Source organism: Lissotriton vulgaris, chromosome 4_1 (assembly GCF_964263255.1).
Source record: "Lissotriton vulgaris chromosome 4_1, aLisVul1.2, whole genome shotgun sequence".
In the NCBI taxonomy this organism is placed as follows: domain Eukaryota; kingdom Metazoa; phylum Chordata; class Amphibia; order Caudata; family Salamandridae; genus Lissotriton; species Lissotriton vulgaris.
The window spans coordinates 146,839,320-146,864,145 of NC_141691.1; the positions used below are offsets into that span (position 1 = coordinate 146,839,320).

Below are 24,826 nucleotides of genomic sequence, written 5' to 3' on the forward strand. Positions count from 1 at the left end.
CCGCGAGGATTATAATGCACTTAAGAGTATATGGTATGCGATATCATGGAACAGCTATTAGGACTTGGTTCCGCAAGCTGCAGACAGGCTCGGCTCATGCCAGAGCACTATCTCACACGATTCCAAGCACTCTGCCTTCAGGATTGTCAAGGCCTGCCATAGGAGTGACTGATAGGAATCTGTGTGTCCATTTTAGGGTTAGGTATAGGTATGCTACACCTACAGCAAAGGGTGATTACACGACTTTGCCCCAGCTGTCATGCAGCCAGTTGTGTCAAATTTAGGAGGCCAGCCAGGGGTGGCATAATACATGCTGCAGCCCCTGGCAGCCCTGGGTACACCCATGCCCTGAGTTACAGGGTCTGATAGGGTGGCCCAGTACCAATTGGAAATGCACCTAGGGTACATGGAATCCATTTTAAAGAGAGAGCAGTAGGCCTGGGGTCCTGATTGGCAGGGTCCCAGGTCGACTATGTCAAAAAACAGCTAAAACACAGGGCAAAAAGTTGGGGGCAACCATAGTCAGGAGGTACCTTCCTACAATCAGTCATCACTGTCAGTTCTGGTTGGGGAAGGTAGAGGGGTCTGCTGCTGATCCAACTGTGGTACAGCAATCACCAACGCAGATCTTCTGCAGTCTCCTACGGAATCTGAACATGGTCGGAGAGGTCTCCTTGATATTTAACACACTAGTACTTCTCATACCACTACAGAGCCTGCATATGTAACTGGATTTCTTGACTAGCAGGATAGTGGAGGTAATTGCAGGAACCTGGAATTTTGTTGCAGGTGCACCCCCCTTTTTGGCCCATTTGTGACCACAAGATGCTAGTTTTCAACTCGTAGAGTGCACTGAGGCCTGCTGAGACCTCGGTGCCAGTGCTCCTTACCCTAAAAAAAGTAAAGTTTAACTGTAACCCAATTGGAATGGACTTTAGCCCCCCTTCAAGTCCCTAGTAACTGGTACCCCTGGTACTTAGAGCATAGGTACTAAAGCGGGTCTCTAAGGGCTGCAGCATGTCTCATGCCACTCTAAGTGATCCACGCAAAGAGCATGCAAGCGCCATTGCAGACTGCGTGTCATGGTGCCAAGCATGAGTGAAAACAAGACATGGCACACTCATTGTGTGCCATGCCAAAATCACTACATGTAATATATGCAGGTCATCCCTACAGCTGGCCTTGTGGCCCTAAGGCGAGTGCATTATATTATGAGAGGGCAGATCTGCATAAGCAGATATGCCCGCGCTGTCTAATTCAATTATTAGATGGTATATATTAACAGGGAAGCCATCTTAAGTATATGTACTGGGCACTGGACACTATGAGTTCCCCCAGCTACATGATGGCTTCACTGAAAATACTGGTGCTGGGTATCAAACACATTGTCTTAATAAATCTCTACTGAAAACAGTACTAGATTTATTATGACATGCACCAAGAGGGCACTTTAGAGGTGCCCTCTGAAACCTGAATACTTTCAATCTGCAGCCACAGACGCTGTTCTGACCCCCCTGCAGGTGCCTGCTCCGGAGGAAGGTGTTCACACCTTCTCCAGCAGAATGGCTAGTCATTGAACATATCCAGGCCAGAGGCTGCAAAGCCGCTGCCTCCTTTGATACGAGACCCTGGCTTTCCCCAGACCTGGGAGATGCCCCCCATGAGGCCCATCTGGCACCAGGACAGGTGGGAAATTAGCAATGCAAGTAGGTGTGATGCTCTGAGACAGGGTTATGTCCACTCCCCACAGGAAGTGGTCATCTAGGGGGTGTAGTGACCCCAAGGGTAAGTAGCCCATTAGCTACTACCCTTCACTCCCCTTAATGCCCCTAAATTCAGTATTTAGGTGGATCCTTGACACCAGGAGCGCAAATTCACCAGACAAAAGAAGGATGAAGAAGAGCTGAAGTAGTGTGGACTTTGGCACCAAACCAGTCTGCTCCTGTCCCGACAATCCAGATAACCCAACTCATCCTGCAGCTGTGCATCCTCCAAAATCCTCACTGGGCCACCACTACTTTGCCAAGTTGTCAGCATCTCCTTTGAAGTGGAAGAGCCATTTCCCTGCAACTTGAGGCACCGACCGGAACATTCGGTTCACTGTTCTGCTGACCACCGGCTTCATCGATGCAGCAGTTTCCCAGGAGGAGGCATTGTGCTTCCAAAGGTCAGATCCGTCTTACCACCATGTTTGGAGAGGCCAGGAGCTCCAGGAGCCGCCCTGCACCAATACCCGGGGTACCAGACCACTTACAGCAACCAAAGCTTGTTTTAAGTCCAATGTGGAAATACCAACCTGCCGGCGAGGGACGTCAGCACTGCTGAGGCCAGCCCAAAGAGTGCGCCAGCTGTCTGTTTTTTCTCCGTTTTCAGGTCTGACTGAGAACCATGAGTTCCTTTGACTCACGGGCCCAGCGGACCAACACACTCTGCATCCAAGCTCCCTGGCCTGGGTCACAGAACGCCGACTATGCACCCCCTGCTTCCAACACCCTCATGAACAGGACCCTCCCCCTCCAATCCCTCCGCTGTTGGGAGCTCCCAGACATGTCCCTAAGTCCCCATCTGCAACTAGTTTGTTTGTGCCCCCCTTATTTAAGGTGTAGTGCGTGAGGGTACCAAACCATACAGCACCTCTGCTCCTGGACCCTCGAGGGCAGGTAACCCTGAACTACTGGTGGATCTTCTGACCTTGATTCCCTACCACCTTAAGTCATACGGGGGACCCCCAAAATACGGCTGCCAATATCTGCATGCAGTATAGGTTTCTTTCTCCATAGGAAAGCATTACCAGTGAAAAAGCATTCGTGACAATTTTTGCTTAGCTGTAAAAATTGATAACTTGAAAAGTATTTACCCCAATTACGAAGTTCTATATATAAAAATGTGTTATTTTTCTAAATTAGTCTTGAGTTTCTTCTTTAGTGTGTGTCTCATTTATTGACTCTGTGTTCACCAAATGCTTAACACTACCCTCTGATAAGCCTAAACTGCTCGCCCCCAACCTAGCACAAGAGAGAACATTTGGGATTATTAATTTGAGCCCGGTAAGCCAATTAGAGTCATCTGGACTTTCTGCATAGTGTACCTCGTTTTGGTACACAACATAAAAAGCTAGCTTCCTATAGTAATCAGTCCCAGTAGCCTCAGTGACGACCTCATTGAAATCCAGGACAGAGACTGAAAGATCAGGAGAATAGTCTGAATGTCCTGGACTTTCTTTGCCAGGGGGAAGGCACAAAATCATTTCCAGAATGTCTCCAAATAAGGGGAGCGTCTGAGAAAGAGCCAGGTGTGACTTTGGCACATTCACAGAGAACCTCAAAGATGAAAGGAGTTAAGCTATAGTCTGAAGGTGGTTGACGGTTGCCTGGAGCAAGTCTGACTTCAGCAATCAATCTCATAGGTAGGGAAAGATTGACATCCCTGACCTCTGATGGTGAGCTGCCACCACTGCCACTTTCCTCTACACCCGAGGGGCAATGGTGAGAACAAAGGGGCACAGCAAACTGAAAATGGTCCTGTCCCACCACAAACCACACATAGCCCTGGTGGGCCCTCAGTACGTGTCTAAGGAAATAGTCATCTCTTAGTGAAAGGGTGAGCATTTTGAATTTCTCCTTCTAGAGGAAGGCATTGAGGGGGTGAAGGTCTAGAACAGACCAAAGAAGTCCGATATTCTTGGACAAAAAAAAGTACCAGGAAAAACAACCAACTACTGGCACTCTTTCAACAGCCTTTTGGCCAAAAGGGCGTGCCCTTTCGGCTACAAAATGGGGAGTTGGTCCTCCCATCAGTTGTTGGGAGGATGGTGTAAGGTGTGGTAGGCAGGAAAAAAAGGGTCAGGCATATTTCCTCGAACAATACTTAAGATATACCTGTCCGACGTGATCGCATGCCCAATCTGCTAAGAATCTGTAGATTTTTTCTTCCACCCAGTCGTTGTGTCCCTGTAAGGGCATGCAAAAGCTTTGGCTGGTGGGGCATGGAGACCACGCACCTGGACTTCTACTGCAAAACTGCTGTGTTCCCTGTGGGGACTGGACAGGCAGCTGGCATGAAGTGAAAGCCACAAAAGAGCGATGGAACTGTTGCGGTTGGCGAGGTGTTGCGGAAAGGTCCAGAGAGCAAGCAGTAGCACTGATCCGTTTACATGCGAGTCCAATCAAACGATACGTCCATCAAGGAAGACTGGACATCGCTAGAAAATGCAGTTAACTGCAGTCACACATGGTGGCGAATGGCAACACTGGTGCCTAAGGCCCACCAGATAGAATAAGTGGTGTCAAAGCCACAACTAATCATGACCTTGGCTGCACTGTGATCATCTTGAATCGCCTGAGAGAGCATGAGCCTAAGGTCTTCGGGCAAACTAAGGAGGACCTATGCCACTGTATTTCAAAGGGCGTGGGAGTAGTGTCCCAGCAAACAGACAGAATTAAAAGAGTGGAGGGCCAAGCTGGTAGAGAAAACACTGTCTCTTTAGATAGTAAACCAAAAAGAGGTATACTGTGCAAAGGGTCCAGGTATCCCTTTTAAGTGGGCAGGGGCTTGCTCTAGCAATACCAAGGTGCTTGCATAGGGGGTAGCAGGGTCGAGAAACCTTAGGCTTTTCAGAGAGAAGTGTTAGACAGCTGCATTATACAAGTCAATAAATGGAACACATGACCCAATAAGGAGATCTATGCCAATATAAAAACAACACTTATCCTTATATAATATTTGGCACCAAGATCAACTAGATGAGGTAAGCATGTTTCGAAATAGAAATGGTTGTAAGATTAAAAAGTGACAGTACAATTTTCAGAAGTGGTAATGTTATCCTATGGAGGAAGACACATACTGCAAACAGTTACTTCACAGGAACTTACGGACCAATCTTTAGGCCTTAAGGTGAGAAAGGGGGCAAAGCCCAAGGCAGCACCAACAGGTCACCTCAGGCAGCTGGGCGGCTAGTTGCAATACAGCATTGGGTGCCCTGTGAAATTCAACTGGGAATGGTCAATGTACAAAGTATCTGCAGGTGGGGATTAGGAGGCGAACTAACAAGAGGGCCAGGTCTCACGATGCTTGCAGACGTGGTAACACCTTCGGGCCTCTTCTCCACGGGCTGGGGTGACCGGGTGCAGAGGTGTTCAGAGGCATCTGGTTTTTGCCACCAGACACTCTCGTTTGGAGGGGGGCCTGCACAAAGAGGCTGTATGCGGCATTGGGAAGTCCACAATTGGCAACTCTAAAGTGGGCTTTGTCTCAGGAGGGTCTGGGGACTACACTGGCACAGATGGCCCACTTCGACTCGGCTAGGCAGTTCGGGTGCAGTGGTGTTTTCTGGTGTTGGGTTTTGGCGGTCCGAAGTCCTCACAGGTCTGTTGGGGTATCAGCAGACTGAAGAAAAACAGTTCCACTACTCCACAGGAGTTCTTGGATCATTGGTGAAGGACTGGTAGTCCTCCCAGGCTTTTGGAGGTACAATCAGATTTGCATAGTAAAGGTGGCAGGCTCTTTGAAGCTACCTGCCTTGGAACGCTAACTCGCAGGTCATCCTGTTGGAGGAGGTGTAAACATCCTCTGCTGGACAGTCTTTGTGACCTACTGAGAGCATACACTCCCACCCCTGGGGGTCACAAACTCGCCTGTGGTGGCAGGTTTGTCAGGACCAGCCAGCACAATAGTAATTGGTAGGTTTTAAGGAGGCACCTCTAAGGTGCCCTCTGGGTGCATGTATGAATAAATCTGTCACTGGAATCAATGTGGGCTTATTAATACCAGATGTTTGATACCAAACATCTTTGGTTTCAGTGAAGCCATCAAGTAGCCGTGGAACTCATTTTTGACCAGTGCCCAGCATATGAACTTAAAATGGCTTCCCTGATCACTTATATTGGCAGTAATTGCAAATATGTCCACACATGTAGAGTAGTGCACTGTCTTAGGGTTGTAAGGCCTGCTGCAGGGGTGACTTTCCTATATTGCATGCAGTGTCTGCTGTCGTGTTTTCACTTTTGTCTGCATCAAGACAAGCACCCTGCAAAGGCATTTTGCATGAGTTGGTGAATGGTCCCTTAGGGTAGCATAATACATGCTGCAGCCTTTAGTCTTCTTGCCCTTGGTACCAGGTGTACCATTTACTAGGGATGTACAAGGAGTGCTAAAGGGATTGTCAATTGGAAAAACAATTGTACATTTTTAGGGAAAGAGATTAGAACTGGGAACCTGGTTAGCAGGAACCCAGTGCACTTCCAGTCAAAATTGCATCGAATACCAGGCAATAAGTGGGGGTGACCACGTCAAAAAGGGCCATTTTCCAACCAACACATCTGCTGAATATTTTCACTCGCTTAGATTCGCTATCAGGGGAAGTGGCAAGAAATGAGCTCGGATTAGAGGAGCTGGCAGAAGTTGCAACACTAGGCTTTCTGGTGAGAGGTACTGCAAAATAGAAGCCAGGTCATCTGTAGAAGGGAGAGAATGCCTAGCAATGTTGCTCCTTGACTGGAAGTACAGAGCACCGCATGGCCCAAGCCCCAATAAGCTATCAGCCAGTGTGTCACTGAAAGGAAGAAGAGGCACCAAAGAGGTCTGCCCCTGCTAAAGGACCTCAGTCAAAAATATTTGTATTAACCTCCAAGGTGGGGAGCAGGGATTGAAGAACTTCAGCCCCCCTGCGCATCACCATGACGCAGATTTCTATGAGGCTGGTATCAAGGCAAGTAGCATCCTGTAAGTCCTCATACCAATTGTCAACCTGTTAGGGTTGAGCGAACTTATCATCCATGTCACAGTACTTCTCTGTATGTGTCTCAAAAAGGAAAGAGTGCTGTCTCACCTGTGGAAAATCAAGTGGGGGAAGTGGTGCCTCGGGCGAATTCAGGTGCAACTTTGGTTGAGGTCAAAACAGCATCGGAGAGGAGAATCAAGGCTGTCTCCTCTTCCATTAGTGAATGGGCGGCAATGTTGAAGGGGCCAGTGTGTGTCGTGGCACTGCAATCAGGGTCGGGACAAGAGCTGGAGGCCAGACAGGCTCAGAGAATCTAACTGGCACGAAGAGAGAGAACCCTCTGGCGGTATGACAGATGGAAGGATTCTCACCTCTTTGGGGCCTAGAGGTGTGCTGGAGGAAGTCTGCATAATACAACACTGTTGTGATAATCACAAGGCACTTATATTCAATCAGACTGTCAAAGGCATTCACTATTAAACTTGTGACATTACTACTGACCTGCACAGCACTGCGCATTTAAGTTCTTGACCCTGGTTTCAGATTTCAGTGAAAAGAATTTATTTTCTTTAGTGTAAACCAGCTTTTGAAGCTCTATTTCACAGGAAATTCAGATTTCATCACCACCTTCTCCCTCTGTCTATATTGTTTTAAAGACCTTCTGTGTAGTCTATTTGACAGTTAAAATACCCAGTGTATCTACCATTTATTAGGAACTCTACTACATCACCAAACACACCATCTTAATCATCATTGCCAGTCTCAAGTCAGAAAATGCAGGATGGAGAAGACCACACAAGATGCCAGGTGCTGGTGTGATGTGCATCACAGATCTGGAACTTCATCATCTATGTCTCCTCCACTGTCACATTCAGCTGAGGATTCAGCTCTTCAAACACCTTGTCATATGGTGAACGCCTGGCTACTAGAGGAGTGAAAAGAATCCTCGCTTTCAACATTTGTTATAGGCTATGTTTTCTATCCCATTCCTTTAGATGCACAGCTCATTCATACAAACTTAGGCTCCACCATGTAACGACCTAGCTCCTCTTCCCTATACAGCTATCCACTCCCTGACCTAACGCTGCACCCTATTGCCGTAAGCTGACAACTTTTCCGTGCAAGTCTCCATTGGTTTGTAGCTATATTATTGTCAAAGAATTCTAGTACATACGAGTCAAAAGTCCTGTGCTTCTGTGGACTATACACAACAACGTTTTCCCAATTAGATTTGAAAAATTAGGCTTTTGAAGTATGTAGTCCATTGTCCCGGACATCCTTCCTGGTATGTCTGCATTTGCAATAAACAAAAACATAGTGTTAGACCTGTCAGCCCTAGAGTGGTCTTTCCCTGTATTTTTTGCCCTTGCCTCATTTTCACACCTACATTTTGTTGGCTTTAGGACTCTGGGCACCCTTTCATTGCTAATCAATGCCAGGGTGCAGGTGCTCTCTTCCCCCAACATGGCTGCCACTGACCCCTGCTACTGCAGCGTGGTCTGTATAGGCACACTCTAGTAGCCAGGAGCTGGCTGGAACCCTTAAACAATGTTGCCATACCAGCCTGCCCATAGCTAGAATGAGGGAAGCTCCTGGAACCTTCCAGAATAGGGGAGGCACCAACTGCCACTGCCAACTGCCACTATATAAGGAAAAGGAGGGGAACTTTCTAGTCAGTTGGGGCATCACTGACCTGGGGAACCCACGCAGGAGTTTTAGGCGGGAGGGCCTAGTGAGGAACCTATGCTACTGGGAGTGACAGGATTTAGGTGCTGCCTCTTAAGCTTGGTAAGTGTCCTAAGCTAGCCCCCTGATCTGGCCCAGTGGTAGGTGTAGGGTCTGCCCCCCTATGATCACCCCAGATTTTTGCTTTTTGCTTCACTGGTTTACGACTTCTCTGGCTGTGGGCCTGCTAATCAGACCCACAGCCTTGCTGTTCTCTCACTAAATTGACACGTGTACCTTAGGTGCATTTACCAATTGGTACTGGGCCACCTTATCAGACCCTGTAACTCAGGGCATAGGTGTACCCGGGCCTACCAGGGGCTGCAGCATGTATTATGCCACCCCTGGCTGGCCACCTAAATCTGACACAACTGGCTGCACGACAGCTGGGGCAAGGTGGTGTAATCACCCTTTGCTTTAGATATAGTATACCTATATCTAACCCTAAAATGGACACACAGATTCCTATCAGTCACTCCTATGGCAGGCCCTGACAATCCTGAAGGCAGAGTGCTTGGAATCGTGTGAGATGGTGCTCTGGCATGAGCTGAGCCAGTTTGCAGCTTGCGGAACCAAGTCCTAATAGCTGTTCCATGATAACGCATACCATATACTCTTAAGTGCATTATAATCCTCGCGGTTATATGCTATCTTTGGTATAGCTTTATCAAAACATGTCGAGTAAGGTGTCATACGAATTGGAATACTAACCCCTTGTCAATTCTGGCGACGGGGTTAGCATTTCACCCTTCTAGAGCGACACGACATGTATGTAACTGTGAACCCCGGTTAAAGTTAACTCGAGCCTCAGCATCACAAAATGGATGCTGCCACCACAGACACAGCTCCCCTGCAGCTGGGAGTCCTTCCAGCGAGGGGAGCTTGGACAAAGGGTTTCCTGTCAGGGGCGGTGCTAGCACCATCCCAGACAGGGTTTTGTGTATCCTGGGTAGGCAGGGCTTTAGAGGAAGGTGACTGCAAGTGGCACCCCGGTGCTCACTATGCATCTGCCGGCTAGAACCAGTTCCAGGAGCACACCAGCCCCTGAGCTGGGGAAAGTCCGGCATGGGAGAGGGGTGTAACCACCCCCCTTCCTGGTCCCACCCATGGGCAGGACCTAGTCGCATGCCAGCCCCTTTTCCTAGTATAAAGATAGGAGCGGGCCCCCTTCCAAATTAGATCATCTTTGAATCCTGAAACTACTTTCTACGAAAGGAACTCTCGACTTCTCCTCAAGATTTCTCCCTTGCGACTAAGGAGTAGTCACCCTGCACCCGCAGGCACCATCCAAGAACACTGCGGTTTGATGCACGTCCTTCCTCCGGAATCCGACTGACCAGCACGACGAGACCCGGCTTCCCTGGCACCTCTGACCTCTACCTACGTCTACAGCTCAGCTGAGATCCGTGGGTGTGACGAGACCTCGAGGGACCGGCCATCTTCAAGACTGCACAATTCTTGCCCAGCACGACCGCCGAGGGATCCTCGTGTGAGTGCTTTGGGGTCCGAGAAGCCCCAACCCTGAGCAGCTCCAGCACCGAAGTTCAGCCCTCCAGCATCCACCCGATCTGCGTGGGGCCCTTCTGCTTTTTGCTGCTCACCGCGTTGTCTGGCTACTAGCCCGCTGGCTTGTGGCCTTCCCGACGACGACCGACGACATCAACACTGCTGGTCTCGTTGCTCCAGACTGGCCCTAGCTCCCTTCCATAAGAGGAGCACCCCGGACCCTCCTGGTCCACTCCAGACGCCATTTTGAGTCCACCGCGTGGGCTTGAATTTGCCAAGACTTGTTGCCCCAATCCTGGGTCCAGCGACGTCGACAGCAGCAACCATCGTGGGACAGCTCGCACCTCCATCCTGGTCGCCGACAACGCCTCCTGGTCCGTGAGACTGCAGAGCCCAGCGTCGCCCACTCACCTGGTCGAGGTGACTCCATCCGGTGCCATCCTGGTGCCCATCTAATCACTGGCTAGTGATTCAGAACTTGGTCCCCTCTGCTTACAGGTGTCTTCCATCTTCAATCCAGGCTTGGATCACTTCAAACTTCTTCACTGGTCGCCTGCCAGCAACTTCTTCTTTCAGGCTCCATAGACTGCAACGAGGATTCCCGACGTCTTTCCAGACCTATGCAGCCGCAGCCCCTGGGCTAGGTAACTTCGGCATTTCGGTGCCCCAGCATAGCCTCACTATCCAAGGGTCCAGATCCTTTTTCGTTTTCAGCCTAACTAGTCGGATTCGTCCGATAACACTAACTTTGTAAATTCTAGCATCCATAGACTTTGTCCCGCATCCCGCGTGAGAGTGCACACTCTGCACCCGAATCCCCTAGGCCTCCTGCTAGTAATCTGAAGGTTCAGTAGTCCAGTCCTAGCGATTCCAAAGTCTATTAGTCCAGTACTTACCTGCTAGTAATTTTGCATTCCACTTTTGTAGTATATGGTTTTCCGTGCCCCTCGGGCACTTGTGTAAATTGTGACACTTAAAGTATTTTCGTAAGAGTTTTGTTGTGTGCTTAGTACCCTGTCCTCATAAAGAGTACAGGGCTGTTGTGATCTTAATAAATACACTGTTTATTTTCATAACACTTGTGTGGTGTCCTTTCACTTGGTGTTCAAGGGGTATATGTGATGGTATAACAGCTGGCTTAAGACGCCCTCTAGAGTTTAGCCAGAAGACTGCTCGTATCCATGCTACTAGGATAGCTGGTCTATAAGGTTGACTTACAACCAATCATCAATAAGGGTTGTTTGGACTGATACAAAGTGTTCACTAGAATAGTGAACATTATATATCAGGCCAACTTCTCACATTGGTGAGCAGCGGTTGGGATTTGAGCTTGCTGTTTTACCACACGTATCCTAAGAATATCTTTGTGAAAGATCACATAAGTATTTAAGGTACATATAACTTAGTTTAGAATACTCAGAGTTCTACTGAACCAGCTGTTGTAGTTTAACAGGGCCTAGCACACCCTGACTACAACTCTTAGCAAGGGATCAGTAGGCAAACAAATAGTGTAGGTAGGTGCATCACTTACACCACACTAGAAGCATGTCTAACCACGGAGAGTCTTCAGAGACCCCTCTTGTGGTTGTGGACCCTCCACAGGTCCCTTCCAGATATGCTGCTCTTAGCTTCCAGGAGATGAGACAAATCTGTACATCCAGGAAGCTAAAACAGGGTTCTAACCCTACCATTCCTTTTCTGATTGGTCTCTTAGAGACTTATGATGCAAGGAGGTCTGCCAACACAGATCCTTCTCATCCAGATGGGAATCTGCCCCCCTTAGAGGGACCCTTTAGTAACCCTGACCACCCCCTCCAGGCAGCAGATGATGCTGAGGAGGAGGAGGAAGAGGAGTTATCAGAGGATGAGGCAGACAAAGGTCAGGTAGAAGTCAGCAGACTCACTAGGACCAACTTAAGTAGGCATGAGAATGGATTTGGGGGACCCCCAGGGCCACTCTCAGGCAGACTTAACATTGGGAATGGACGAGTTAGGTCTCTATCCAGAGGCTCTAACAGATCCATTCGAACCAATGGCTCTCAGAACTCTTCTCATAGAGGGATGTCATCCCCTAAGAGAAGGGAGCATGAAGCTAAGATGAGGGAAGCCAATCTGAGGATTGAAAGGGAAGAACTTGCCCTGGCCAAAGAGAGGCTTGCCTTTGCTAGAGAGCAAAAGTTAAGTGGGTTAGATCTCACTGGTGGCAGCATTCTCCCAAGAGGAAAAAGACAGGAGTTTAGACACTAGACACCTGAGTAAGATAGTGCCCCCCTTTAAACAAGGGGATGATATCCACAAATGGATAACTGCTTTGGAGAAGGCCTGCACTGTCCAGTGCGTCCCCCAGAGTCAGTGGGCAGCTGTCTTGTGGCTCTCCTTTGAAGGTAAAGGTAGATATAAGCTCCTCACTACTAGAGCTGAGGATGCTAACAATTACCAAGTCCTGAAAAGTACACTGATAGATGGGTTTGGCCTAACCACTGAGCAGTACAGGTTGCTGTTCAGGGATACCCAGAAAACTCAGTCTCGGGATTGGTCTGACTTTGTAGATTGTGCCACTAAGGCTTTGGAGGGCTGGTTGCTGGGCAGTAAGGTTACTGATTATACAGGATTGTACAATCTGATCATGAGGGAACAGATTTTAAACAATTGTCAGAACCAGTTGTTGCATCAGCACCTTGTTGACTCAGATCTGACCTCTCCCCAAGAATTGGGAAAGAAGGCAGACAGATGGGTCAGAACAAGGGTTAAGCAGAACCAGGGCCAGAACCAGGGTGGTCAGAAGAAAGCAGACCAGAAGGGTAAAGATACCAAAGGTGAACAAAATGACCAGAAGTCTTCGACAGGTCCCCAACAAACCAAAGAGGGTAGGGGTCAGGCTTCCCAGAAGAAGAAGACTCAAGAAGGCCAGTCTAAAAGGTGGTGCCAATACTGTAAAAGTAAAACTCACTGGTTTAGTGAGTGCACCAAGAAAGGAGGGCAAACTCTTGCCACTGCAGCCCCTAAGGCAACTGCACCCCTAGTAAAGCCAGCAGTGGTAGTGCAACTCCCAAGGGATTAGTTGAGTTAACCTTGGGTTCTGAGTGGTATGACAACTTAGTTGGCACATTCACTCAGGCTGTCCTAGCCTGTACAGGGGATGTGGACATATCCCCCGATGCCAGTCCCAATACTTTGGGCAAATACAGACAGACACCTTTTATCAATGGCAAGATGGCTCAGGCCTACAGGGACACTTGTGCCTGTGTCACAATGGTGACACCTAACTTTGTGGATCCTGGACAGATCATGCTAGGTCCAGAGTACCTAGTGACCAATGCCAGCAATGTCACTACCCACCATAGTATGGCAATTGTTGATTTCTCCTGGGGAGGGGTAAGTGGCCAAAAGAAGGTTGTTGTTAGTTCAGACCTCCCAGTTGAATGTTTGTTGGGCAATGATTTGGAGTCATCCCTATGGTCAGAAGTGGAGCAGAGGACTCACATGGAAATGTTAGGCTTGCCAGCACATGTGCTTGCTGTGACTAGGTCACAGGCCAGAAGATGCCCCACTGAACAGGTGCTGGATCCTGGAACAATGGACCAGACACCTTCCAAGAAGAAGAGCAGGAGGGTTAAGGCATTGCCTTCCCCCTTGCCCCAGGTTGAGGATCAAGTCTTAGAGGAGGCTGACCTCAAAGAGCTGAGGGAAACTGAGCCTAAAGAACTTGAACCTGATCAGGTTGAGTTTCTGGGTTCAGGGGGACCCTCCAGAGAAGACCTGGGGAAGGAACAGTTAGCCTGCGCTTCTCTTGAACCCCTCAGACAGCAGGCTGCTGCTGAGGCTGCAGGGAACGCCACAGGTGCCCACAAGGTATACTGGGAAGATGGACTCCTATACTCTTGAGTCAAGAGACCCCAAACCTGGTGCAACCAGGAGGCTGGTCATCCCCTTGTCTCTGAGAGGTTTCCTTCTCACCTTGGCCCATGAGATTCCCCTTGCAGGACACTTAGGCCAGAACAAGACTTGCGACAGAATTGTCTCACACTTTCACTGGCCTCACATGAATGAGGATACCAAGGAGTTTTGTCGCTCCTGTGTCACTTGCCAAGCCAGTGGTAAGTCAGGTGGCACAACAAAGGCCCCCCTTATACCAATGCCTGTGGTGGGGGTGCCCTTTGAAAGAGTGGGGATTGACATTGTTGGACCAATGGAACCCCAGACAGCATCTGGGCACACGTTTATACTGGTGGTGGTGGACCATGCCACCAGGTATCCTGAAGCTATTCCCCTTAGGACCACTACAGCACCTGTTGTGGCAAGAGCCCTAGTTGGAGTGTTCTCCAGAGTGGGCTTCCCTAAGGAGGTTGTCTCTGACAGAGGTGCAAACTTCATGTCAAGCTATTTAACTGCTATGTGGAAGGAATGTGATGTCAACTACAAGTTCACCACACCCTATCACCCACAATGCAATGGGCTTGTTGAAAGGTTCAACAGGACCCTAAAAGGGATGATTCATGGACTACCTGAAAAGCTCAGGCGTAGATGGGATGTCCCGATACCCTGCCTTTTGTTTGCTTACAGAGAGGTCCCACAGAAGGGGGTTGGCTTCAGCCCTTTTGAACTTCTGTATGGGCATCCTGTAAGAGGACCCCTGTGTTTGGTGAAGGAAGGATGGGAGAGACCTCTCAAAAAGCCTGCAACCAACATAGTGGACTATGTACTTGGTCTCCGCTCCAGGATGGCTGAGTATATGGAAAAGGCTTCTAAAAACCTTGAGGCAAGCCAAGAACTCCAAAAAGCTTGGCAGGACCAAAAGGCTGTCCTGACTGTGTACAAGCCTGGACAGAAGGTGTGGGTGTTGGAGCCAGTGGCCCCAGCAGCACTCAAAGACAAACGGTCTGGGCCCCACACAATCCTTGAGCAAAAGGGAGAGGTCACCTACCTGGTGGACCTTGGAACTCCCAGGAGCCCCCACAGGGTGCTCCATGTGAACAGGCTCAAAGCATATGTTGACAGGAAGGACATGAGCTTGCTCATGGCCACAGATGAGGGACAGGAGGAAGAGAGTGACCCTCTCCCAGACCTGCTCACTCAGAATCCTGATGACGGATCAGTAGATGGTGTTGTCTTTTGTGGCAGCCTCTCTGAACATCAACATAAGGATTGTAAACAGGTTCTTCAATCCCTCAGACATATGTTCTCTCTGACACCCAGTCAAACCAATTGGTGTACCCATGAGGTTGACACTGGTGACAGCCTGCCAGTCAAGAGTAAAATCTACAGGCAGCCTGATCATGTTAGAGACTGCATCAAGACAGGAGTGCAGAAAATGTTGGAGCTGGGAATCATTGAGCCCTCAGATAGCCCTTGGGCTAGTCCAGTAGTTCTAGTGCCAAAGCCTCACACCCAGGGTGGTAAGAAAGAGATGAGGCTTTGCGTAGACTACAGAGGTCTCAATGCAGTCACTAAGACTGATTCCAACCCAATACCAAGGGCAGATGAGCTTATAGATAGATTGGCTTCTGCCAACTACTTAAGTACATTTGACCTGACAGCTGGGTATTGGCAAATCAGGTTAGCTGAGGATGCCAAGCCCAAGACAGCATTTTCAACCCCTGGTGGACATTATCAATTTGTGGTAATGCCCTTTGGTCTGAAAAATGCACCTGCCACCTTCCAAAGGCTGGTGAATCAAGTTCTCACTGGGCTGGATGACTTCTGTGCAACATATCTTGATGATATAGCTGTCTTTAGTTCCACCTGGGAGGATCACCTGGTCCACCTGAGGAAAGTGTTAGTGGCACTGCAAGCAGCAGGTCTCACTATCAAGGCCACAAAGTGCCAGATAGGGCAGACACAGGTTGTATACCTGGGCCACCTTGTAGGTGGAGGCCAGGTTCAGCCACTGGAGAGCAAGATACAATCCATCAGGGATTGGGCTCCTCCAACCACCCAGACTCAGGTTCGAGCTTTCTTGGGCCTGACTGGTTACTACAGAAAGTTTGTCAGGAATTATGGATCAATCGTGACTCCACTTAATGAACTGACAAGTAAAAAGATGCCAAAGAAAGTTCAGTGGACAGCAAGCTGTCAGAAAGAATTCGATGACCTAAAGCAGGCCATGTGCACGGCACCTATCCTAAAGAGTCCAGACTACTCCAAACCATTCATTGTCCAAACAGAGGCTTCTGAGTTGGGTGTGGGAGCTGTTCTATCTCAACTGAATTTTGATGGTCATGACCAGCCCATTGCTTTTATAAGCAGAAGGCTGACCCCCAGAGAGAAAAATTGGTCAGCTATTGAGAGGGAGGCCTTTGCTGTGGTTTGGGCCCTGAAGAAACTTAGGCCATACTTGTTTGGCACTCATTTCAAGATTCAGACCGACCATAAGCCCCTCTTGTGGCTAAATCAGGTGAAGGGTGAAAACCCCAAACTGCTTAGGTGGTCCATTTCCCTACAGGGGATGGATTTTACAGTGGAGCATAGACCTGGCACTGATCATGCCAATGCAGATGGGCTCTCCAGGTATTTCCACTTAGAGCAAGAAGACTCACCTGGTCAAGGTTAGTTTATTGTCCCAAAGTTTGGGGGGGGGGGGGGGGGGGGGGGGGTCATGTAGGAGAGTAGGGTCTGCAATCCTATGATCACCCCAGATTTTTGCTTTTTGCTTCACTGGTTTACGACTTCTCTGGCTGCGGGCCTGCTAATCAGACCCACAGCCTTGCTGTTCTCTCACTAAATTGACACGTGTACCTTAGGTGCATTTACCAATTCGTACTGGGCCACCTTATCAGACCCTGTAACTCAGGGCATAGGTGTACCCAGGGGCTGCAGCATGTATTATGCCACCCCTGGCTGGCCACCTAAATCTGACACAACTGGCTGCCCGACACCTGGGGCAAGGTGGTGTAATCACCCTTTGCTTTAGATATAGTATACCTATATCTAAGTCTAAAATGGACACACAGATTCCTATCAGTCACTCCTATGGCAGGCCTTGACAATCCTGAAGGCAGAGTGCTTGGAATCGTGTGAGATGGTGCTCTGGCATGAGCTGAGCCTGTTTGCAGCTTGCGGAACCAAGTCCTAATAGCTGTTCCATGATAACGCATACCATATACTCTTAAGTGCATTATAATCCTCGCGGTTATATGCTATCTTTGGTATCGCTTTATCAAAACATGTCGAGTAAGGTGTCATACGAATTGGAATACTAACCCCTCGCCAATTCTGGCGACGGGGTTAGCATTCCACCCTTCTAGAGGGACACGACATGTATGTAACTGTGAACCCCGGTTAAAGTTAACTCGAGCCTCAGCATCACAAAATGGATGCTGCCACCAGAGACAAGTCTGACGCCCTGCAGCTGGGAGTCCTTCCAGCGAGGGGAGCTTGGACAAAGGGTTTCCTGTCAGGGGCGGTGCTAGCACCATCCCAGACAGGGTTTTGTGTATCCTGGGTAGGCAGGGCTTTAGAGGAAGGTGACTGCAAGTGGCACCCCGGTGCTCACTATGCATCTGCCGGCTAGAACCAGTTCCAGGGGCACACCAGCACCTTAGCTGGGGAAAGTCCGGCATGGGAGAGGGGTGTAACCACCCCCCTTCCTGGTCCCACCCATGGGCAGGACCTGGTCGCGTGCCAGCCCCTTTTCCTAGTATAAAGATAGGAGCGGGCCCCTTTCCAAATTAGATCATCTTTGAATCCTGAAACTACTTTCTACGAAAGGAACTCTCGACTTCTTCTCAAGATTTCTCCCTTGTGACTAAGGAGTAGTCACCCTGCATCCGCAGACACCATCCAAGAACACTGCGGTTTGCTGCACGTCCTTCCTCCGGAATCCGACTGACCAGCACGACGAGACCCGGCTTCCCTGGCACCTCTGACCTCTACCTACGTCTACAGCTCAGCTGAGATCCGTGGGTGCGACGGGACCTCGAGGGACCGGCCATCTTCAGGACTGCACGACTCTTGCCCAGCACGACCGCAGAGGGATCCTCGTGTGAGTGCTTTGGGGTCCGAGAAGCCCCAACCCTGAGCAGCTCCAGCACCGAAGTTCAGCCCTCCAGCATCCACCCGATCTGCGCGGGGCCCTTCTGCTTTTTGCTGCTCACCGCGTTGTCTGGCTACTAGCCCGCTGGCTTGTGGCCTTCCCGACGACGACCGACGACATCAACACTGCTGGTCTGGTTGCTCCAGACTGGCCATAGCTCCCTTCCAAAAGAGGAGCACCCCAGACCCTCCTGGTCCACTCCAGACGCCATTTTGAGTCCACCACGTGGGCTTGAATTTGCCAAGACTTGTTGCCATAATCCTGGGTCCAGCGACGTCGACAGCAGCAACCATCGTGGGACAGCTCGCACCTCCATCCTGGTCCCCGACAACGCCTCCTGGTCCGTGAGACTGCAGAGCCCAGTGTCGTCCACTCACCTGGTCGAGGTGACTCCATCCGGTGCCAACCTGGTGCCCAATTCAGAACTTGGCCCCCTCTGCTTACAGTTATCTTCCATCTTCAATCCAGGCTTGGATCACTTCAAACTTCTTCACTGGTCGCCTGCCAGCAACAACTTCTTTCAGGCTCCATAGACTGCAACGAGGATTCCCGACGTCTTTTCAGACCTATGCAGCCGCAGCCCCTGGGCTAGGTAACTTCGGCATTTCGGTGCCCCAGCATAGCCTCACTATCCAAGGGTCCAGATCCTTTTTCGTTTTCAGCCTAACTAGTCGGATTCGTCCGATAACACTAACTTTGTAAATTCTAGCATCCATAGACTTTGTCCCGCATCCCGCGTGAGAGTGCACACTCTGCACCCGAGTCCCCTAGGCCTCCTGCTAGTAATCTGAAGGTTCAGTAGTCCAGTCCTAGCGATTCCAAAGCCTATTAGTCCAGTACTTACCTGCTAGTAATTTCGCATTCCACTTTTGTAGTATATGGTTTTATGTGCCCCTCGGGCATTTGTGTAAATTGTGCAACTCAAAGTATTGTCGTAAGAGTTTTGTTGTGTGCTTAGTACCCTGTCCTCGTAAAGAGTACAGGGCTGTTGTGACCTAAATAAATACACTGTTTATTTTCATAACACTTGTGTGGTGTCCTTTCACTTTGTGTTCAAGGGGTATATGTGATGGTATAACAGCTGGCTTAACACGCCCTCTAGAGTTTAGCCCGAAGACTGCTCGTATCCATGCTACTAGGATAGCTGGTCTATTAGGTTGACTTACGACCAATCATCAATAAGGGTTGTTTGGACTGATACAAAGTGTACACTAGAATAGTGAACATTATATATCAGGCCAACTTCTCACAGTATGGAACCCCAGTGTCCTTCTGCAGTGACTGAGGAAAACTCCTCAAGCCTTCAACTCATCATCACCACCCCCCCCCCCCCCCAGTAACTTCAAGAAACAAGCAACCAAGGGCGCAGAGCCATCCACGCATCAAGAAGACTGCTTTCTGGGACCAGGTACTGGACTGTGCTGCCCTGCGCATCCACTGTGCTGCCCTGCGCATCCCCTACCTACAATTGGGCCGACCTGTATTCCCCTGACTGAAACTGTGGGCCAAGCGCTGTAAATTGCTCCCATCCTGCTTGCCCTGAGCTGACTGTGGCCTCGAGACTATAGCGCTGAAGCCCTCCTATGAGGCACTGGTATTTTAAAGCGCTTCTCCCCCTCAGGGATCATCCTGTCAGCGATACGCTGCATCTGCCCTAAGCGATCACCTGCTGACTCCGAGCGCTGTGTGGGCCTGTAGGCGCCCGTGGCCTCCTCCTTTTGCCCAGCCGAAACTGCCCCTGAGGCGCTGTCGCGCAGTGCACCAGATCGCCCCCGCAGCTGCGGAGGTGCTGTGACATCCCTCGGCGGCCCCCGGAGCTTGGGGAGGGCGCCGCGTAATCCAGTCAGGCCTCGTTAGGCCTGAAGCCAGATCGCTGCCTCCGTCACGTGACGAGGGGTTCGGCCTTGTCATTGTCCGCGCCCCGTCTCCCTGTGCCACGATTGGTTCCGCGGCTCGGCCCACACTGCTCCTGCCTTGGCCGTCACCACGGGCCCCGCTGACACGGCCCGGCGGCTGAAGAGAGCTGCACTTCCCTACGGAGGGGGCCGCTGAGCCTGAGAGCCCCCTCTGCTTGCTGCCCCAAACACGGGCCCAGCTTCGCCCCGGCGCTGGGGCTCCAGAACTGCCCCCGCGTCACACAGGGCCGGAGCTCCTTTCCCCCCAAAGCAGATACTTCGCAAGGGCCCCGGAGGGCCGAAGAACACAAGGTAACCCCCTGGGGAGGAGGGCGGTAGGCCGAGGGAGGTCCGAGGTCGCCCCTCCCCCGGTGTTAACTGAGCCTGGCCCCCCTTCAAAAGGTGCCTCAAGAGTATGGAGGTTGGAGCCTTAAATGTTCATAGTGCACCATATTTACAAGCCTGCAATGTTTATAGTGCACCGTATTTACAAGCCTGTAATGTTCAGAGAGCACATAATTGTAAGCTGAAATGTTCATAGTGCACAATATTTACAAGCCTGAAATGTTCATAGTGCACCATATTTACAAACCTGAAATGTTCATAGTGCACCATATTTACAAGCTTGAAAGGAGAGGGAGATTCACTTCACTGTACTGAATTTTCTTGCAGAGGTGGGCTTCCATAGTATTCTGATGATCTGATCTAGGTCGCAAGCCGACCGGTATTTACAAGAATTAAGGCTTGTCACAAATGACCAAAGGTTGTGTTCTTTGGAGTTCTTTGTTAGACTGATAAGTACTTGCCGATATGTTTTATTACCTTTAAGGAAAGCCATCCATGAGAGGTTTGATGTGTTATTTAAACGCATTACTATAGTCGCTTCTTGTAGGATCCTCCAGGTTAATACAGATACCCCTTTGCCTCTCAGAGAGTTTGATATGACAGGCGGGGTTAGCTAGTGTTTCACTGCTAGATAAGCGGGTTATGATTTTAATGAAATGTTCACGCATTCATAGGAAATGTAACCTGAACGTGATTCATGAAATGTCTTACTGAAAAGCTGATGAATTAATAATGCAACGCTCTATTTGAAAGCCTATATGGAAGATCTTTATTCTTTCAAATACAACTACTGGTGTGGTCTCCATTATTGCGCCACGGTGTGTTTCATTGGATGTGTGTGTCAAGTAGCTGCTTTACACGAAAGCCCCTGGCTGCCTTCCTGCTCGTGCCATGCTACCACCTTAAGAGCTGGTGACCCCAGGTCTTACACATAGATATTTATTTTGATGATTAAACCATGTAGGAAGCCATTAGCAAATTCTGGTAAACTGCTCACCTTTTCTACACAATAGTCAGGAAAATATTGCAAAACGTATTTCAATTAAATAAAGCTGCAATATATTTGATTCAAATAGGACACATACCTGAGCCAAGAACCTATATACAAAGACCGGTTTATGTTGCCCAAATCGATACACCCTGAAGATACTCTGAATGTCATAGGATGGGTTCCAAGAGGCATCAAAGATAATCACACGGTTTGCAGCTACCAAATTAATTCCGAGGGATCCTGCTCTAGTGGAAATTATGAACAATCTGCCTCTGAAATAAAGAGAAAAACTGCATTGGAGAAACAAATGGACGTATAATAATCAGCTATACTTATGTATTCAATCAAACTTAAATTAGTCGCTTACCTGTTACAGCAGCTTGACTCTTCTAGATTCACATTCTATGCATTTAACCTAACATCTAGTGGATGGAGTTGAAAAGAGCCACTTGATTTTGGAACACTTATTTTTTTTATTTAACTGAGTTTATGTGAAAAAGGATCCCTCCAGTTTGGATTAGAAACCCTTTTGTGTGGGTGCAAACTTTAGGATTACTTTTCAATGCCCCCTGATTGCGTATGACAGTTGAATAAGCTTTATAATACTTGTAAACTCTGGAGATTGTGCATGGTCACTTATAATTTTTTTGCATAAATTTCAGTTGAAAGCTCTATCTTGTGTGTGCAGCAGGGGTCCTTGCATAAATATTCTGGGGCACTATATGAGCAATTTGAATAATATATATATATATTCATTGCACACAAAGCAGGTATATCCACCATTTCCTGGCTGCATAAAGAAAGGACTGTCACTGAGAGATAAAAAAAGCATCAATGTTTATCGACATTCAAGCCTTGTTAACAATGCTCGCCACCATACTTACCCCACATTTAAAGAAAATAATAAACATAAAATAAGCACTCCCCTTTTCATGATTACGGGTGCCACTTTGAAATAATAGTGTGATTCAAGCCTGCACAGTTCTATTTCTCTGTCCCCTCCCAATGGGACAGAGAAATGGATTCAAAAGAAGCACAAGGATTGAAAGTGGATGAGGAAATGCATGCGCATCTACAGAAAGTCTCTGTATTTAATTTAATTACCGTTTTTTAAATTTGCGTGGTTTATATTTTTTTTATATTTACAGACACTGCCAGGGTGGGGGGGCATTAAGGAAATTATGAGGATGTCTGCTAATAGAACATTATAACATCAGGAGTGGCAGTCTGATTTGTCTGGTGTGGTGGTATTGGCATTAGCACACTCGGGCAGAATTGATTTGAGTTTCATGGAGTGAATTGTATTAAGATTGCTGTTTCTCTTAGATAATATGGATTTGTAAATATTATGGAATGGTCAATAGAAACTATTTAGGATGAATTGTCTAAGATTATACAATGATGTTGAATGTGATTGATATGCTGCTCTTGAATATAGGGTACTTTTGAAACAGTGGGCGCAACTCCGAGAAGGGCAGTGCTTTTTTTTTAATGAAATGTGTAGTAAATATGGCACCCAGGGTCAAACAATGCTTGAATGGTGCAATGAGTATGCATTTTTGCAGCTCATCCGAGTGCCGGTCCTTTATTTGTGCAGGAACAGAAAATGGTGTGGTTTTGGAGGGGAGTGGGGTGTGGGGGGGGGCGGGCTGGGGAGTGGAGTGTGAGTCTGTGTGATACATAAAGTGGGGCCTTTAGCATTCAAGAGTAGTTGAGACCCAAGTTAAAAGGCCACCCACCGGTAGCCTGTCCAGTTTTTTGCTATTTTGTCAGAGCCTAGAATTTGGTGTGTTTGTCCATCCAAGTTCTTGTCTTTGCTCATGTCTCATTAAAACAGCAAACGTAAACTTGTTTATCACCACAGATTTTTGTATTGAAGCCAGTGATATTTCAGGAAAAAAATGTTTTGGAGCCTGATTTTACCTAAAAAAAGAAGGGGGGTCTACATTAATCAATTCCCTGGTAATACATGCTCGAGCTACTGCCATGCAAATAAAAAGAAAACAAGTTAAAGATTTAGGTCTTGCACTCCTGCCTCTAAGCCAATTAAAACCATCTCAGAGGTTACTTTAATATTAAGCTTTACCACGGCACTCAGAAAATTCTCGGCTGGTTTAAAGAACTCTCCCAATTTAAAGCAACCAAAAAACATATGTTCAGCATCTGCAGCGTACAACCCACAGCGATTGCATTTTGTCTCAGTTGTCGTACTCCATTTTGTAACTTTGCTAGGGGTATAATAAAGATCGTGTAAACACAAAATGTTGAGATTTCATCATCCCAGTTATTAAGCATTCGGGAGCAAGTTTAACTGAATCAAAAACCCTAGTGTCGGGTAGCCCCAATTTGCCGGCCCACCTCCCCTGACATTCCATTAAGTCATCCCCAAATTTTTGCATCAAACAAGAGTAGAGAAGGCGTATTGGTGTTTTTTTTTTGCAAAAGATCCAAAAGGGGAATTTTATTCATTTTCATTACTGAGATAAGCAATGGATTTTGAAAAAAGCTGCGGATTTGAAGAAACTTAAAAAAGTCATTTTTACTTAATGAATATTTGCTCTGTAAATCTTGAAAAGAAGCCAATTGATCTCCACAAAACAAGTCACCCAAATAGCGAACACCTTTCAAGTTCCATCTAATCGCCGCTAAGTCACAAAAAATTGCGGATGGTAATAAACCAGATGCTTCAAAAGGTGTATATGCATTCAATTTAGTTAACCCCAAATGTTTCCGAATTTTTTGCCACACCATAAAAGCTGCTTTCAGTACCTTAAATTTCGTCTTCTTGTAGTAACTGGGCTCTGTCATCTTAAGAAAACGGGATTTTGCTCCTTCTCCTAAAGTCAGCTCATATATAGAGGGAGAGCTACAGGCAGGTATTCAAGCTCGCTCCCCCATTATCAGTGGACTAATAAATTGCAGAGTTGCCGCAAAGTAATAAAACAAAAAATACGGAACATTCCATTCTCCGCACTCTTTGCTAAGAATCATTTTCTTGAGGGCATTTCGATGTCTTCTATACCCCCATAAAAATCTGGATGTTGCACTTTCTAAATTTCTAATACAGATAGGGGAAAATTCCAGGGGTATAGAACGAAAAAGGTATAAGACCTTGGGTAGAATCAACATTTTTAAAACGTTGGCCCTGCCATGCAATGTTAGATGTAAATGATCTAGCCGTTGCAATGTGGAATTAATCTTAGCAAGCACTGGGGTCATATTTAGATCCGGGATGCAAGATACAGGTAGCGAGATTTTAATCCTAAAATAGGTAACCTCAGAGACGGTCGGGAAGTTAGTCTGCATTTTATGCCCTGCGCATAAGATCTGAGTTTTCGACCGATTTAATTTGTACCCGGAAAAAATGCCGAACTCTGACCCCAGATCATTAATAGCTGGGACCGCGTTCTGGACGTCAGTTGTGATGACAACAATATTATCAGCGTAAGCTAATGCCCGATAGTTTACACTGGCCAGGCAGACTAGTTTAATCCTCTATTCCAAATTAAAATAAATAAGTAAAGGGTCAATATAAAGTGCAAAAAGTAAAGGAGAGCAGGGGCACCCCTGTCGGGTACCCCTGGTGATTGACAAAATAGAGGACACCTGTGAAT

At 48.1% G+C, this 24,826-nt stretch overlaps 1 protein-coding gene across 1 annotated transcript in view; it reads right to left on the bottom strand.

The window, feature by feature from the left end:
• Nucleotides 1–24,826, bottom strand: part of ATRX (ATRX chromatin remodeler) — a 1,771,102-nt gene that overhangs the window by 305,473 nt on the left and 1,440,803 nt on the right. Inside the window, exon 29 of the mRNA XM_086918408.1 lies at nucleotides 21,307–21,484. Coding sequence (XP_086774534.1) covers nucleotides 21,307–21,484 — 178 coding nt within the window. The remainder of the gene's footprint in view (nucleotides 1–21,306; nucleotides 21,485–24,826) is intronic.